General features: G+C 37.5%; 1 protein-coding gene and 1 long non-coding RNA gene across 3 annotated transcripts in view; one reads left to right on the forward strand and one right to left on the reverse strand.

Annotated features, from left to right (window-relative positions):
- Positions 1-11,354, forward strand: part of LOC111226980 — a 19,088-nt gene extending 7,734 nt beyond the window's left edge. The window contains exon 2 of the long non-coding RNA XR_002665323.1: positions 11,279-11,354. This is a non-coding gene — a long non-coding RNA (uncharacterized LOC111226980). The remainder of the gene's footprint in view (positions 1-11,278) is intronic.
- A 418-nt stretch (positions 11,355-11,772) lies between these two features.
- On the reverse strand, positions 11,773-16,474 carry LOC111227071 (immunoglobulin lambda-1 light chain-like). Of its 2 annotated transcripts, none has more exons than XM_022752457.1 (4): positions 14,165-14,305; positions 13,751-14,072; positions 13,299-13,336; positions 11,773-12,573 (listed from the first exon to the last, which is right to left on the reverse strand). In XM_022752457.1, exons 1-4 carry the CDS (start codon positions 14,202-14,204, stop codon positions 12,242-12,244), a joined length of 732 nt encoding a protein of 243 aa, XP_022608178.1. In that variant the 5' UTR covers positions 14,205-14,305; the 3' UTR covers positions 11,773-12,241. The 2 variants fall into 2 exon arrangements, with proteins under 2 accessions (XP_022608178.1, XP_022608177.1); XM_022752456.1 differs by lacking the exons at positions 13,751-14,072; positions 14,165-14,305 and adding exons at positions 15,925-16,252; positions 16,345-16,474 and having other exon boundaries at positions 12,162-12,573; positions 13,299-13,330.
- Between the last annotated feature and the right edge of the window lie 417 nt (positions 16,475-16,891).

Consider the following 16,891-nt stretch of genomic DNA (forward strand, 5'->3'; position numbering starts at 1 on the left):
TATTCAAACTGGCGACAATGCCAGAAATGCACAGGGCCCAGGATCTGCGGACCAGAATCCTTTATAGATGAGAAACAAGAACTGGAAGTTAAAAGATAAGAAGAGATGCGGTGCCCAAAACATCACCCGCGGTTGGCCCATCGGTTCTGGATGTACACTCGGAAGAAGTTCTCGACTGGCTGTAAAAACGGGATTAATCTCCCCTATAGACTCTTGTCTCTGCATAGGTACTCGCTTCTCAAACAAACAAACACAAAGACAGCGACAACAACACGCAACAGACACAAAAAAAGCACATAACGTAAGAATGGAAGAGGAGATGTTGCAGTAATACTATGGAACAGAGACCTGTTGAGCCAACATCAGGATCATGGCTTAGTGGTGTGATCGGAGAAAGTAAGTAAGGAGTAGGCAAGTCAAGTAAAAAAAAAGGAAGGAATAAAAAAAATAAAAAAAAAAGAAAAGAAAAATCAAAAACTGATATAAGCAGAGAAAAAATATAGAGGCGAGGGAGAACTAAAGAAAGCAAACAAGAAGGGATGAGACACGAGAACCAAATGCAATTGGAAACAATATAGCAGTAAGCAGAGAAAAAGAGCAAAAAGGTTAAACAGAACAAAGTAAAAATAAAAGAAATACGTGAAATAAACAATGTGTGGACCAGAACTGAAATAAAAGATTAACATGAGTGAGAACATGTAATAAAAAATCAATAAACACTCGCTTTATTTTCATATAATACTCACTAATCTACGGTAAGATCATTTTATGGTTGTATTGTTGGTCTGATCGTGCATTCGACTTGAAATCTTGAAAAAGAACAAGTGAAACTTAGCATGAATGTCCATGACGGATATAATTAACCATTTAAAATGTATCAAATTTCACAAAATTAATACTCTTAAACAAGAAGACAATAAAGAACATAACATGAGAGAATTAAGTTATATGAACTCCATGTAGGTTACTCATGTACAACTAAGATGAACGAATGAAAAGGAAATAAGAAAAAAAATACCATAATACACAGTGCTTAAGTGCTGTTAAAAAAGAATGCCACACTAGAGAGCAGTAGAACAGCTAAGGACAAAATTAAACTAGAACTGTAGAACAATGAAGACACAGAAGAAAAGAAATCACTATAGGAAACGGAAGAATAAGTAAAGAAAGAAAAAATAGATGAACGTGAAGAAATGAAAGAATAGTCTTATAAGCACACAGTCTCTCACAAGTACAGCCGACAACACAAACACAACACTCTCTCGTCAATTCGCGTGACACGACACAATGCACACAACACAAGAACTCACATAAGATATTGCAGATCAGTATGAAGGGCTCAAATTAATTTTTTGATAACCAATCAATACTCTACTCAATGCAGGAATGCACTGAAGGCTATCCGTGATCTACGTTAATTCAGCTTCATAGCTGGAAATAGGAAAATTTAATGATGCAAGCATGCTCGGTGAGGATGACTTAAAAATCTCTTGGAGGAGGAAGACACAACTGATGCTATACAGCTAATTAGACAATGTATTGGTGAATAGTCAAGAGACGAAACAGAACGAGCATCTGATAATACAAATATAGTTAATAACAACAAAACGGGGTATAACAGAGAGAAACCGAAATATGAAGGCGAAAGAAACAAAGAAGTTCCTATGAGTATGTAACCTTTTCTGCCAAAATAATACAATATAAATACAATATTCTCTAAAAATTTAATACAAATCATTAAAAATCTGTTTATATATACCAAAAATTTTGGTAGTTATAATACAACTCTGTATCTCAACACTTCAATAAAGTCCAGAACTATAATTAGACAAAAATATCAAACACTATTGAAAATGACATACACTGAATCAAAATAAAGAAAAAAATCAACTTCAATAATCAAATTCAGAATAAGTGTTAATAATGAAAATTGTTGAAATTTTGTATAAGCTAGCTACACGTATATAATAACATGATAACCAACAGTTGAGGGTAACATAGGTTTTATACCGCAGCTCCTCCTCCGGTCATGTACTACTAACAGTTTCAGTGTACGGTAAATCTAAATTGACTCACCCGAGCACCAACTCCCCCAATCCATACAACAAAACACACTCTACAATATGTCAAGCAAGTAAAGCTCAACTCATACCAAGTTAATGCAAAGCGCATTACTAGCAGAACACACTGAACAAACAATGAACATGAGAGACGACGTGCGTAGCACTACTCAAATTCACAATGCTCACATAATTCATGACGAAAGGAAGGAACTGAACTACTAACATGCAGCGCTGACACATACATAGATATGAATTCGATTCAGACTATAGTGTGTATTCAATCTTGTACTCACTGTCATACTGTGTTGGTCCAGGTCTGAGTCGTGCGTGACGGTAGTGAACGACAGAGGACTACAACCTGTGTAAGACACATGAACGGACCAGTCAGACGAGAGACAACACCAATGACTGAATAATCCTGCGGGACTGGTACTAGGACTATCAAAGCAGCTGAGCGTAAACAGACAACATCCAGGAGAGTGCCTCAGTTTAGAATATAATTGTGTCCCATACACCACAGCTGCTCCGACCAACCTATGGCTAGCGTGGAATATGACTCACTCTACCACAATAATCACATCTAATCATCAGGCAACATCAAGATTATCGTTTGACTCATCAACAATGTCGGAAGAGGGAGAACCTCAGTAAGACTATTACGTGTATTAGGCAAATGGAGAGCACGTAGAATAACGGGGGCAAAACGGAGGAAAACGGGAGCAGCGCGGGCAACAAGAGAAACAGAGGAGAGTCAAAAGGGCAACGAGGAGAGAAGAGACAACAGCGGAAGCGCAGAACAGACAGGAGTAGAGACATAATGATTAACAAAGTAGCACTTCACATGGAATGTTACACATGTGAGACAAAAAACAAGTCCTGCAGAGAAAGAGCAAATTCACATGCTCAGTGTTAACCTGGACAATGAAACACATGATATGACCTGTCTAATAAAGGCATGACAATGGAGACGATGCCTTTTTTGTCATACCTGGTTGAATATGTGTCATGAAAAATATCAATTTATGCACAATGTTTATTATATTGGCTGATTTTATCCAGTTATCCCTCATAGAAGCGCTATTTAATATTGTGTATAGTGCATTCTAATAGTAAATGATGAAAATTATCTAACAATAAGACTTCAATGTTCTATTCAAAGCTGTTAAAGATGCATATGTCACCAGAATTTAGATGTCACATCTTTGCGACATAGTAGTTCTTAACAAGGCTTAGTGTGAGTGACAGGTGAGTAAATGGTAGGAGCCCAAAGTGCAGCACACAACAGTAAACAAAAACTTAGTTGCTAGTAGACCTTTGTTTCAACCCTAACAGGAAGAAATGGATGGAAAAAAAACTGTTAGAAAAATCTTCTCTGGTAGACCTGCGAACCTCAGCCCTGAATGAGCTCCGCTAGAACAGGAACTACAAAATGAACAGCGGGACATAATAAAAACGTCCAGGGAGTCAAACCACAAAGCTAGTGAAGAGTTCTCAAAATTGTTGGAAGCAGAAGGCTAAGCGCTGTCTTTCCAAGGTTCAGCACACAAAGGGCAAGTCTGGGACAAACAGGTTTTCAGGCAACAGGAGTCAGTTCCAAGAAATGCTAGAGAGTCTATGCATGGAGAAAAGCAAAGCAACAATCTGGCAAACAACCAATTTGGAGTCTGGGGTTTGTAGCACTGGGTGAGGTAAATCAGGAGCCAGCTGTGTGGACAGGTGAACCGGATTGGCTTGATGAGGTGGGGCGTGGCTAATGCAGGGAGCGGTGAAGGAGAACAGGTGAAAGGACATTGTCCGACTGGGAGCTTGTAATGAAAGGGAATACGAAATGAGGCAGGTTGACCTGAGATGCAGAATCATGACAATGTGAAGGGGGCACTTTTTCAGAAAAGTCTTCTTTTCTTGCCACCTTGCCTACAGACCAACTTTATGTTAAGCTTGTGAGATTGTTGTTCACATGCACAGACCGATCAGGTTCCCAACCATAAAGACTTGTCACTCCTTCAGTGTTGCCTGTTCTCTTGGTGGCTTCTTGGTAAATGTCCTCCTGGATCAGAATGTCCAATTTTCCATCGACAAGCCTGAATCTAGCAAAGTGTTCAGTGGGTGCATATTGGCTCTTCCACTTCCTCAATGATCGTCTGAAATGCGAACAAAACCACAACTTTTAACAACTTTATCTCAGAAGTTTCTTTTGGTAAGCACTTCCCTTAACACATGCCGGGAATTCTTATGTACCATGTCTCTACTAATAGTGGACTCTTCAAGAAAAAAGCTGGTTTTATTGCTGAATTTTAATCAAGAACCTAATTGATGTCAAGGTTGATCAGTTAGTGTGGTGTTTGATTTGCGAAGTTGATTTGTTCGCCTGAGTTAAGGTTTATAATGACAAACTCTAGTGACTGATTCACTTAACCAAACCAGAATTGGTCATGAGTTATTTGTTTCATGCATTGTCCAAATTTTTTATTTTTAAATGTTATTTCAATCTTAGGATCATGAGTAATGTAATCTGATCATGCGCAAAACTAGAATTACAACTATATTTATTTTAGAAGTCCAAGAGGTGTATTCACTGGCAAAGGTCAACATACTTCATCACGCCTTGTTCGAGACACAGAGATTCGAGTGTCTAAGGATCGCTCGCAATTCTCCACTTCTCCTCACTCCAGACTGTCTATTATAAGCCTCAAACGTACTCTCTGACACTCCCGATCGACATCACTACCTGTCACCTCTCAGGACTGAGACAGTAAGGGACGTACTACCACAGGCACTCGACAACAATGCACTGGGGACCGTCGTCAACTCTCAATCACTGCTACTAACACATGTAATTGGATGGACTGACTTTACTAGCACAGCATCTGACTCATGTAATGATTCCATCAGTCCTGTGAAGTGTTTCTCTATGACTCCACGTCGTCTCTTGTTTGTTCGTCCAGTGTGGTGGTGTGATATAGGTGACACGAGAAGCCTCTGTGGATTAGTGACCGCTGGAGAGAAAGAGAAGAGACAGCCCCATGGACGTTAACCTGGGGACTGATTTACTCTCAGTCCTGACCCGCTGTATTAACAGACTCAGAGAGGAGTTCCTCACGTATTGTGCTGGATGTACTATCATCTGGCTGGTGTCTGTAACTTACCGGTAGTGTGGTTTCATCCTCTCGCAAAACGAAGCACTTCTAATTTATGAGAAAATGAATTCAAGTTATCGTATGATCATCACAATGTTGGAGGAGGCAAGAGACTCAGCAAGTCGTATTACCTGTAACATGGGATGGCTCTGATTAAGACATGGGTATCACAGGATTCACACTGTGACAAAATTACCTCTCACATGAAACTTCTTTTTGAGGTCATGAACATAATGTTTACTAATGAGTGAGATGTTCATATCACAATCGATATTTACACATGACAAAAGACCTTCCACACTCATGCAGTACATCTTCTGCATTTTGACCCCATGCAAATAAATGCAGAGAGTCACTCTATAATGATTGCTCTACCATTATTGTATCTACTGACTATATGGAAAGCACATCTTCAATAAAAATTAAAGGAAGATATTTACAATTTCAAAGCAGGTGTGTTTGGTAATAAATAAAGCACGATCTGATGAAGGGATATTGTAGATGTTGTATAGTGAAAAGTTGGTCACACCAGCAGTGTTTACAGTGTACACTCTTCTCTCATTCCAATTTGTTGAAGTACAGGTAAGTGGTTATACGAATATGTACATGCCTGTGTACAAACTGAATACATGGGTATTGGCACAAGCACCGAAGCGATATTGGTGAACAGGTATATACTTTTGAACTGGATCATATAAACAAAAACCATCTACTTATTTATGTTACTTTCAAGAATCTTTATATATTTGTTTGTTTCTATATTTCAGCTAATTCCTTGAAAATCATTGGAGTTATTTCGTCCACAAAATTCTTTGAAAAATACATATTACGTTGTTCAGTGGATAATGATCTTAGTCTATTTTCCCATTCGTCAGTACTGATTTTTTATATATACTAACTATTTATCATTATTAATTATTTATACTATGACCGGTCTATTCAAACAACAGATTTTTTTATGTTATTGGTTATTTTATCCAGAAGATTTTTCCCCTGCCTATTATTATTTACTGTAAACTTCGTAATCTCTTTCTATTGAATTAATATTTCATTGGTCTTTTTGTCACTGAAACAGAGTCCAACTATGAAGCTTGTTTACTTAATTACGACATAGATCATTTATGAACTGTGTCATTGCTTAATTTAAATTATATTATATTTCTTAAACTTTAAATTCTTTACCTAATAATATAAGCTTTAGCTACAAAATCAAACCAAATAGTATTTGATAAACTTCTATTCATTTCATGTAGCACTGGAAAATAGTACTTCCTATACAATATGACCAATATTTTTATTCATTTAATCCTCTGCGCTTTTGATAATATGTATTTTTGATATTCCAACTGATATCTTATAATTCCACAATTTGCATCTAGAAGAACAGTATTTTGAAGCCACTTGATTGTCTCGTATTGTGTAACCGCCTATTTATATAAGGTTACTATTCACAAATTTGGAATACATATATTTAGTTTCTGAATCTTCTTCTGATATTAGGCATCCGGTCTTTCCTCCTGTCCTGAACAGTTTCCCAGTCCCGTCCAGTGCTTCAGCTACCAGTCCAACAAGCCACTCTGGCTCCACTGTCATGTTACAGTCTTGACCCTACCTCGAGTCCTAGGGAGTTGAGTTAGCATAAGTGAACCGTGGGTTGGTGATGAGTGCGCGTGACGAAGTTTAGAGCAGTAGGACACCAGACCGCTGTTCACCAACACAGTACCTAGACTTTCCAATATCAGGCAGGCTATCTCTGCTTCCATTAAACACCCATTCCCTAATGGCCGGTCATGGACAAAGTCTTTTCAGTGCTATAAGGTGTCGCTTTGGGGTCACCGAGCTCCATAAAGAAGATACATAACAATGTCTGACTGCCCACGATGAATTAGAAACGCCGCGGACCTAGAGCTTTCCAGAGACCATGTTTTGGCTAGCATCTAGCCCCTCGCTCTTCCTCACCGTGAAATAGGCGAAACTAACCGCCTAACTTGCTTCGTCTTCAAATTTGACTGTCCTTTTTTTTTCTTTCTTCATTCTTTTCTATTCTTTTTCTTTTTCTCTTTAAGTTAGCCAGTTAGCTTATATTGGCTTCATACCTATGGCTTTCAGCATTTTACTCCATTTGACATGGATCACTTTAATAAAAGCATTTTATTTTGGAAAAAACCACGCACACCTCACATGTATCAAAAGTTTCAAAGTTTAAGCTTGATGTGAAAACCACACAACACTAAACTTCACATATTGAACTTCTCATAATTACATGGAACTGTAACTCCTTCATAATGACTTAAAAACGTGCATGCCAAAGTTTCATGCTCACTATGAAACAACACACCCACCAATAAGAACCCTCTTCTTATTGACACTTTAAATTAGAGAAACAAAACACTAAACAATGCACAACCTCACAGCAAACACCCAACCCTTGTCAATCAGTCATGAATCAATCTCAATTTTATGAAAAACTGTCCATAATTCTGCTCGATACTACTGGCATGCATTACCAACCTCAAACAATTTAAACACACAATCCTATCTTTAAAAGAGGATTAAACCCCCACCCCACCCACCCCACCACCCACCCACCCACCCAACCCCCCCCCCGCCCCCCCCCCCCCCTTCACAAACATAATTTATAGGACCATTTAATTAAGAAGCACGGAGGGAAATGAAGTTGAATAATTGAGTACAGGAACAAGGGGATGAAGTAAGAGAGGTGCCATGATAAATGATGGACGCGATGAAAATTAAGTTCTCACGTTGATGACTAATGTCAACTGTAATCTTTAATGAACAACATATTATTTAAAAATTTTCGCTATGAGAATATGAAAAACTGCAAATATTAGAAAATCTTTCAAATTTATGTGAGAAAAAATAAAAAATGAACAACGGAGAACGAATATAAATATAGACCCAACTACCTACTATACTATATTCCAAGATATATTTCCCCCAACCGGAAGTTCTTAGAGAGCACAAACATTAAAATAAGAATAAGTTTGGTAAAGTCATCGAAGTAAAAATATATTGGTTAATCGTGGTGAATAAAAAATGGGACACTAAAGGAATTCGCTTTTGGAAAAAATGATTTTTACTTGAAAATTATTGAATAAATGAAAAGTGAAAAAGCTCGCATAAAAAATAAAAATAAATGTAAAAAAGTTATCAAGAGAACGAAGAAAAATTATTTCTCTAAAATGTAAAAAATTACGTCAATGAGAAAAAAAGAAAAAACCAGTAAATGAAGAAGCGTTGTAAATGAATAAAATTAACTGATTTATTAAGAATCCTCCATTGTAAGTGGAAAAGGCACCTGACATTGTTGATGTTCTTAATTAATAGCAAGTATGGAGAAAAACAGAAACCCATTTAAATGTGACTACACAGCATCTCATCACAACTGTCTCAAAACGACTATGAACAGTCATGCCACCGCATGTACAAGACCTAGATGCACTGCATCTTGAAATTGTGTTATGGTGCGTCACAACACGAAAGGTGCATGGTACAGAAGGAAAACATGCATACACATTGGAATTAAAAAAAAAAAAAACAGGCCTCGCGCAATTATGGAAAAAGAAAAGACATGAATGGAAAGAAGAGAAGAGTACCGGACCTTTAGTTCGCGAACTGCCCGAACGACTAAGAATCAGGAAGGAGGGAAGAATGCTTAAGGAAGCGCAGAGAGCAGAAAGGACGCAATGCACAAATACACCAGGAAGAAATTATCAAACATGAGTAGGGAATACAATATCCTAAGAAACAAGAATGAAAAAGATAGAGTGACATTGTTCTTAACACCAACAACCAACCACACAAAAAAAAACACACAAAAACAAACACGCAACCCACACAAAAACCACAACCCAAAACACCACACACAACAAACCAACAACAAAACCAACCCGCACAACACACAACACCACCCAACACAAAACACACCACAACAACAACACACCAACAACAACAACAACCGAACAACACACAACACCAAAACACAACACACCAACCAAAACACACCGAACAACAAAACACACCAACAACAAACAACACACACAACAACAACACCACCACAAAACAAAACACACCCGAACACAACAACACACACGAACAAACAACACAACACGCAACAACAACAACACACTGCAACAACAACACACACCAACAACAACACAACCAACAACAACACACACCAACAACAAACAACACACACCAACACAAACACAACACAACACACACAAACACACACAAACAACAACACACCCAACAACAACAAAAACACACACGACCAACCAACAACAACAACAAACAAAAAAACAACACCAACAACAGAAACAACACAAAAAAAAAAAACAAATGAAAAAACAACAAAAAAAAACACAAAAAAAGAAAAAAACACAACAACAAAAAAAAAAAAAAAAAACAAAAAAAAAAAAACAACAAACCAAACAACAAGACAACAAACAAAGATATAACAATATAATAACAGCAGACGAAAGTAAAGGATTTCAATGTAGAAAAAAACATGTAGAAATCTTCACTTTAAAATGTACGCACAGTTTATCATTTAGCTATTCATTTAGAATATGATGATTAAGAAATGTAATATGTTTATGCTGGAAACATTCATTAAGTCACTGTTTGTTTTTGACAAAATGACAATGGAATTCTATTTTAGTCACAGTGAGAATTACATCTCATATCAAGAGTCACAACGACCGGAGAAAGAAACATTCCAATCTGACAATTTATGATTTGAGATCAAATCTAAAGCACCTTTAAAAATGAAACAACACAGATACAGTGATGTAGTGTTGATAAAGGAAATGTAAAGATGATCTAACACAGCTTCAATTTGTCTCAAGATGTGAAAATGAACAAGACAATCTTGTAAATGTTGCTCATCTGTTAAAAAATGACTCAACCATCAACAAACTGTGGAGACTTTGTAGGAAACATCTTAAAATACTGCCATTATTTTTACTGTCAAAGACACAGTTTTCTGGTATCAAATCCCAAGCTGATGGTCAAAAACATCTGTTATTCACTGAACAATAATGACAGTATTTAAGATGTTTCCTACAAAGTCTCCACAGTTTGTTGATGGTTGAGTCATTTTTAACAGAGGAGCAACATTTACAAGATTGTACTTGTTCATTTTCACATCTTGAGACAAATTGAAGCTGTGTTAGATCATCTTTACATTCCTTTATCAACACTACATCACTGTATCTGTGTTGTTTCATTTAAAGGTGCTTTAGATTTGATCCAAATTATAAATTGTCAGATTGAAATGTTTCTTTCTCCGGTCGTTGTGACTCTTGATATGATGTAATTTCTCACTGTGACTAAAATAGAATCCATTGTCATTTGTCAAAAACAAACAGTGACTTAATGAATGTTTCCAGCATAAACATATTACATTCTTAATCATCATATTCTAAATGAATAGCTAAATGATAAACTGTGCGTACATTTTAAGTGAAATTTTTCTACATTGAAATCCTTTACTTTCGTCTGATTATTATATTGTTAACTAAAAACATTTCACTCTTACTGTCATGCTGTGTATTAATAATGTGATTCCTACTCATGTGATTAATGTCGTCCATGTATTTTCAGGCTCCGGTCTCTCTCCTCCTGTCCTGACAGTCTTCCCTCCGTCCAGTGCTGAGCTCCAGTCCAACAAAGCCACTCTGCTCTGTCTGTCCAGTCAGTCTGTGCCTTTTGCAGAAGTCACCTGGTTGGTTGGTGGGAGTCCAGTGAGCAGTGGGGTCTCTACCAGCACCGCTGTTCACCAACCAGACCACACTTTCCAAATCAGCAGCTATCTGGACATCCAGACGTCAGACTGGAACATGGAGAAGCTTTACACATGTAAAGTGTCTTTGGGCTCCCAGACTTCAGAGAAAAACATCAACAAGTCAGCCTGTCCCACTGAACAATAGCAGAGAAGCAGAATGAGCATTTACAACCTGCTTCTTTACTGTTTGTGCTGTTTGCTCATTACAAGGTTTTTACATGTTAGAAAAGATGTGTCTGCATGCTCGTAATAACTGTTGTGACAGTTAGGTGGAGGTGTTGTATCAGCTTTGCATCTTGTTGCATTTATTCAAGAATTGTTCAATAAAAAGCATTGTGCCCAAAACAAGCCTGTATTCATTTGTATTCACCACAGTTAAACCAATGATATTTTGACTGCAATAACTTTACCAACACCTGATTCTGATGTAATGTTTCTCTCTAACAACGGCCAGAAATATATATTAGATATACATATTTCTAGATTGATATTCCTTTCTCCTTTGCAATTTTATTTTTCTCACATAATTGAAAATGTCTAATATGGCATTTTGGCATATGGCATAACAAAATTTTTAAATAATAGTTGCAGTAAAATGACATTACATGAGCAGCAACTGAAACTGAATTGTCATCCTCCATCAGTGAAGCATCACCTCTCTACTCCTCCCCCTTTTCCTTACCAGGATGCACCTGCAGGCCTCCTCTTCTTAATTATAGCCCCATATAAATGAATTGGTCAAGTGTAAGCCCTCTTTAAAATAATCGTTTAATTTAATTGGTAATTCATCCAGAGACACAAAAACATGGGCAGAAAATTAAGTATAACATACAAGGTGGTTGCTGCAGTTGAGTGTGGGTTCTCTAATTTAAAATGTCAATAAAAAGGTCATTAGTGTTTTTCAGAGACAGAAATCATCATGAAGTCATTATGAAAGAAGCCATGAATTATAAATCAAATTAAATTGTATTTGGTTTTCACATCAAACAAACAAATGAAAAGTGGTTTTTCCAAATAAAATGCTTTTATTAAAGGAATCCATGCAAATGAGAAAAGCTGAAAGCCAAGGTATTAGCCAATATAAGCTAACTGGCTAACTTAAAAAAAAAAAAAAAAGAAAAGAAAAGAAAAGAAAAGAAAAAAACAAAAACACAAATTGAAACAAACAAGTAAGAATTTCACATTTCTAAAACAGCACTAGCAGAAAACATGCTACTAAATCTAGTCCCCTTCTAATTCACGTGGCAGTCAGACATTGTTATGTTCTTCTTGGAGCTCTGGGACCCCAAAGACACTTTACACGTGAAGACTTTGTCCATGAGCCATTGGGAGGGTTTAATGGACAAGTAGCTGCTGATTTGGAAAGTCTGGTCTGGTTGGTGAACAGCGGTGCTGGTAGAGATCCCACTGCTCACTGGACACCCATCACCCAACCAGGTCACTTCTGCTAAACCCTTAGACTCAGTGGGCAAGCTGAACAGACAGAGCAGAGTGGCTTTGTTGGACTGGAGCTGAGCACTGGACGGAGGGAAGACTGTCAGGACAGGAGGAGAGAGACCGGAGCCTGAAACAGAAGAAGATGTAAAAACTAAAATATGTATTCCAAATTTTGAATAGTAACTTAATATCAAAGGCGTTACACAATACAGAAATAATGGTTCAAAACTTTCTTCTATGCAAATTGTGATTATAATATTCATGAATATAAAAATACATAATTTCAAAAGCACAGAGGATTAAATGAATAAAAATTGTCATATAAGAGTACTATTTTCCAGTGCTACAAAACATGAAAGAAGTTTAATCAAATACTATTGGTTGATTTTTAGCAAAGCATTATATTTTGTAAAAATTAAAGTTTAAGAAAAAAATATAATTTTAAGATTAAGCATGACACAGTTCAAAATGATATTCTAAAAGTAAACAGCTTCATAGTTGGACACTGTTCAGACAAAAACCAATGAGAATATAACTTCAATAGAAAGAGATTACGATTTACAGTAAAATAATATAGCAGGAAAATCTCTGGAAAAAAACCAAAACAAAAAAAAACTGTTGTTTGAAATGACCGGCATATAAAAAAAATATGATAAATATAGTATAAAAAAATGTACTGAGGGGGAAAAAACTAAGATCATTTATCCACTGAACAACTAATTATTTTTCAAAGAATTATTGACAAATAACTCAATTATTTTCAAGGAATTCTGAATAAGAAACAAAATAATAAAGATCTGAAACAGAAACATAAAATGTGTTTTGTTTAATGATCAGTTCAAAAGTACTTACCTGTCACAATCAGCTTGGTGCCTTGTCCGAATACCACAGTGATTCAGTTTGTACACATGGCTGTACAAAAACCTCCTGACTCTCACTGATGAGGGGAGTGGAACTGAAACATGCTGTTGAGACCAACTTTCACTGTCAACATCTCATTCCCTTCATCAGTCTGTTTATTTTACAAAACACTGCTTTGAATTGAAATATCTCCTTTAATAATATTGAAGATTCATCCATAATATCATATTAATATTAATAAGGTGAGAATCTTATAGATGATTCTGCATTTATTTGATGGGGTTAAAAAGCAGAAGTGACTGCACTGAGTGTGGAGGTTTTTGTCATGGTGTAAATCATTGTGATATGAACATATTCACATAGTAAAAATATGTCAGAACCTCAAAAAGCAGAAGTGTTCAGTGAGAGGTTTTTGTCACAGTGTGAATCACTGTGATACCCATTCATTAACAGAGCCATCCCATGTTTTACAGTAATAGACTGCTGAGTCTCCCTCCTCCACATTGGTGATGATCATACGATAACTTGATTCATTCTCATAATTAGAAGTGTGTTTTGGAGAGGAGAAACCAGCACCGTAAGTTACAGACCACCAGCCATGATAGTACACCAGCACAAACTGAGGAACTCCTCCTGGAATCTGTTTATACCAGCGGGCAGGACTGAGAGTAACAGTCCCCAGGTTACAGTCCATGGTGGCTGTCTCTCCTTTCCTCAGCGTCACAACAGGAGGCTTCTGTGTCACCACTGTCACACCACTCACACCTGGAAACAACAAGATGACATGGAGTCAAGAGAAACACACAGACTGATGAATCCAACATGAGGTCAGAGCTGCAGTAAGTCAGCCTCCTTACATGTTAGAGCAGTGATGAGAGTGCAGAGCGTCCCCAGCATGTTGTCAGTGTGTGGTGTAAACGTCCCTTACTGTCCAGCTGAGAGGTGAGCAGGGTTGGAGTGTGAGGAGAAGAGAGACTGAAGCTTATAAAGACACTGAGGAGAGGAGAAGTGGAGGAGGAGGAGCTTAGACACTCAACTCTGTGTTCATACACTGTGAAAATCTTGACCTTTTGCCAGATTACACCCTGGACCTAAAATAAATGAAGTGTAACTTCTTTGTGCCGCATGTACAGATTATAACCCTCATGATCAAAGTGAAAATAACATTTAAAAAAAAAAATTCTGGACAATGCATGAAAAATTAACTCATGAAATTCCTGGTTTGGTTAAGTGATCAGTCCCTTAGAGTTTGTCATTATAAACTTACTCAGGCGAAACCAATCAACTTCCAAATCAAACACCACACTAACTGATCAACCTGACATCAATTAGTCTTGATTAAATCAGCATAAAACCAGCTTTTTCTTGAAGAGTCCACTATTAGTAGAGCATGGTACAGTAAAGAATTCCCCATGGGTTGGGAAGTGCTTACAAAAGACTTCTGAGATAAAGTTGTAAAAGTTTGGTTTTGTTCCATTCAGACGATCATGAGGAAGTGGAAAGCCAATGGCACCACTAACACTTTGCCTAGATCAGGCTTGTCGATGGAAATTGGACATCTGATCCAGGAGGACATTTACCAGAGAAGCCACCAAGAGGACAGCAGCAACACTGAAGGAGTGACAAGTCTTTATGGCTGGGACTGGTCGGTCTGTGCATGTGACAACAATCTCACAAGCTTTACATAAAGTTGGTCTGTAAGGCAAGGTGGCAAGAAAGAAGACTTTTCTGAAAAAGTGCCTCACATTGTCATGATTCTGCATCTCAGGTCACCTGCCTCATTTCGGTATTCCCTTTCATACAGCTCCCAGTCGGTAAATGTCCTTTCACCCTGTTCTCCTTCACCTCCCTGCATTAGCCACGCCCACCTCATCAAGCCAACTCCGTTCACCTGGTCACACAGCTGCTCCTGATTACACTCACCCAGTGTACAAACCCCAGACTCCAAATTGTTGTTTGCCAGATTGTTCTTTGCTTTTCTCCATGCAAGACTCTCTAGCATTTCTTGGACTGACTCCCTGTTGCTGAACCTGTTTGTCCCAGACTTGCCCTTTTTGTCTGAACCTTGGAAAACACTTTAGCCTTCTGTTCCAACATTGAGAACTGCTTTTGTGACTTTGGACTTAGTCTGCATGATCCTGTTCTGGCTCATTCAGCCTGAGTCTCCAGGTCTACCAGGAAGATTTCTAACAGTTTTTTCCCCTCCAGTTTCTTCCTTGGTTGAAACAAAGGTCTCTACAAACTGTTTTTGTTGTACTGTGTGCTGCATTTGGCTCCTACACTCACCTGTTACACACACAGCCTTGTTAGAACACATGTGCAAAAGGTGACATTAAATCTTGTGAACAATGATTTTTAAAAAGCTTTGATAGAACAGGACTTGTGTTTTAGTATTTTACATTTACTATAAAGCACATACACATAAATAGCTCTGAGGATTGAGGTAAAAATCCAGCCAAATAATTAAACATTTGAAAATTATATTTTTTCATGCACATACCCAGGTATGACAAAAAACATCCCCATGATGCCTTTACTAACAGTCAACATGTGTCAGTAGGTGAAAAGCAGAAGTGTTCAGTGAGGAGGTTTTTGTCACAGTGTAAATCACTGTGATGCCCATTTGTTAACAGAGCTATCCCATGCGCTACAGTAATAGACTACTGAGTCTCCCTCCTCCACATTGTTGATGATCAAACGATAATCTGATGTTGACTGGTGATTAGATGTGAATTTGGGAGAGGAGAAACCAGAGCCATAGGTTGGAGCACTGTTTGTATGGTAAAAATATAATACAAACTGAGGAACTCCTCCTGGAGTCTGTTTGTACCAGACTGCTTGATAGTCAGTAACAGTCCCCAGGTTACAGTCCATGGTGGCTGTCTCTCCTTTCCTCAGCGTCACAACAGGAGGCTTCTGTGTCACCACCGTCACACCACTCACACCTGGAAACAACAAGATGACATGGAGTCAAGAGAAACACACAGACTGATGAATCCAACATGAGGTCAGAGCTGCAGTAAGTCAGCCTCCTTACATGTTAGAGCAGTGATGAGAGTGCAGAGCGTCCCCAGCATGTTGTCAGTGTGTGCTGAGAATGGCCTTGTAACTTGGAGAGTGAGCTTACTGCTGACAGATGAGAGGGTTTGGAGGATGAGGAGACGAGGTGCTGGAGGAGCAATTTAATACGACACTGAAACTGAGAGTAACTGACAGGAGGAGGAGCTGCGGTTAAAACCTATGTTACCCTCAAATGTTGGTTATATATCTAAATGTAAGTTACAAATATTACATCAATAAATTCTGAATTTGTATGAAGTATTTTTCTTTTTTTTGATTCAGTCAGCATTTCAATATGTTTGATATTTCTGCACATATAGGACTATGTGAATGTTGAGATAAAGAGTGTAAAACTACCAAAATTTAAATTAAACAATTTTTAAATTGATAAAGTTTAGAAATTAGTATTATAATGTAATGCAAAAGGTTACTACAAGAACTTTTTTTTCTTTTCCAATTTCGGTTCCCTGACACCTTTGGTTAAATATAGTTTGTAACAAGTGCTATTTGTTGTCTTGACTATT

This window comes from Seriola dumerili, unplaced genomic scaffold (assembly GCF_002260705.1).
Source record: "Seriola dumerili isolate Sdu_G_001 unplaced genomic scaffold, Sdu_1.0 BDQW01000169.1, whole genome shotgun sequence".
Classification (NCBI taxonomy): Eukaryota; Metazoa; Chordata; class Actinopteri; order Carangiformes; family Carangidae; genus Seriola; species Seriola dumerili.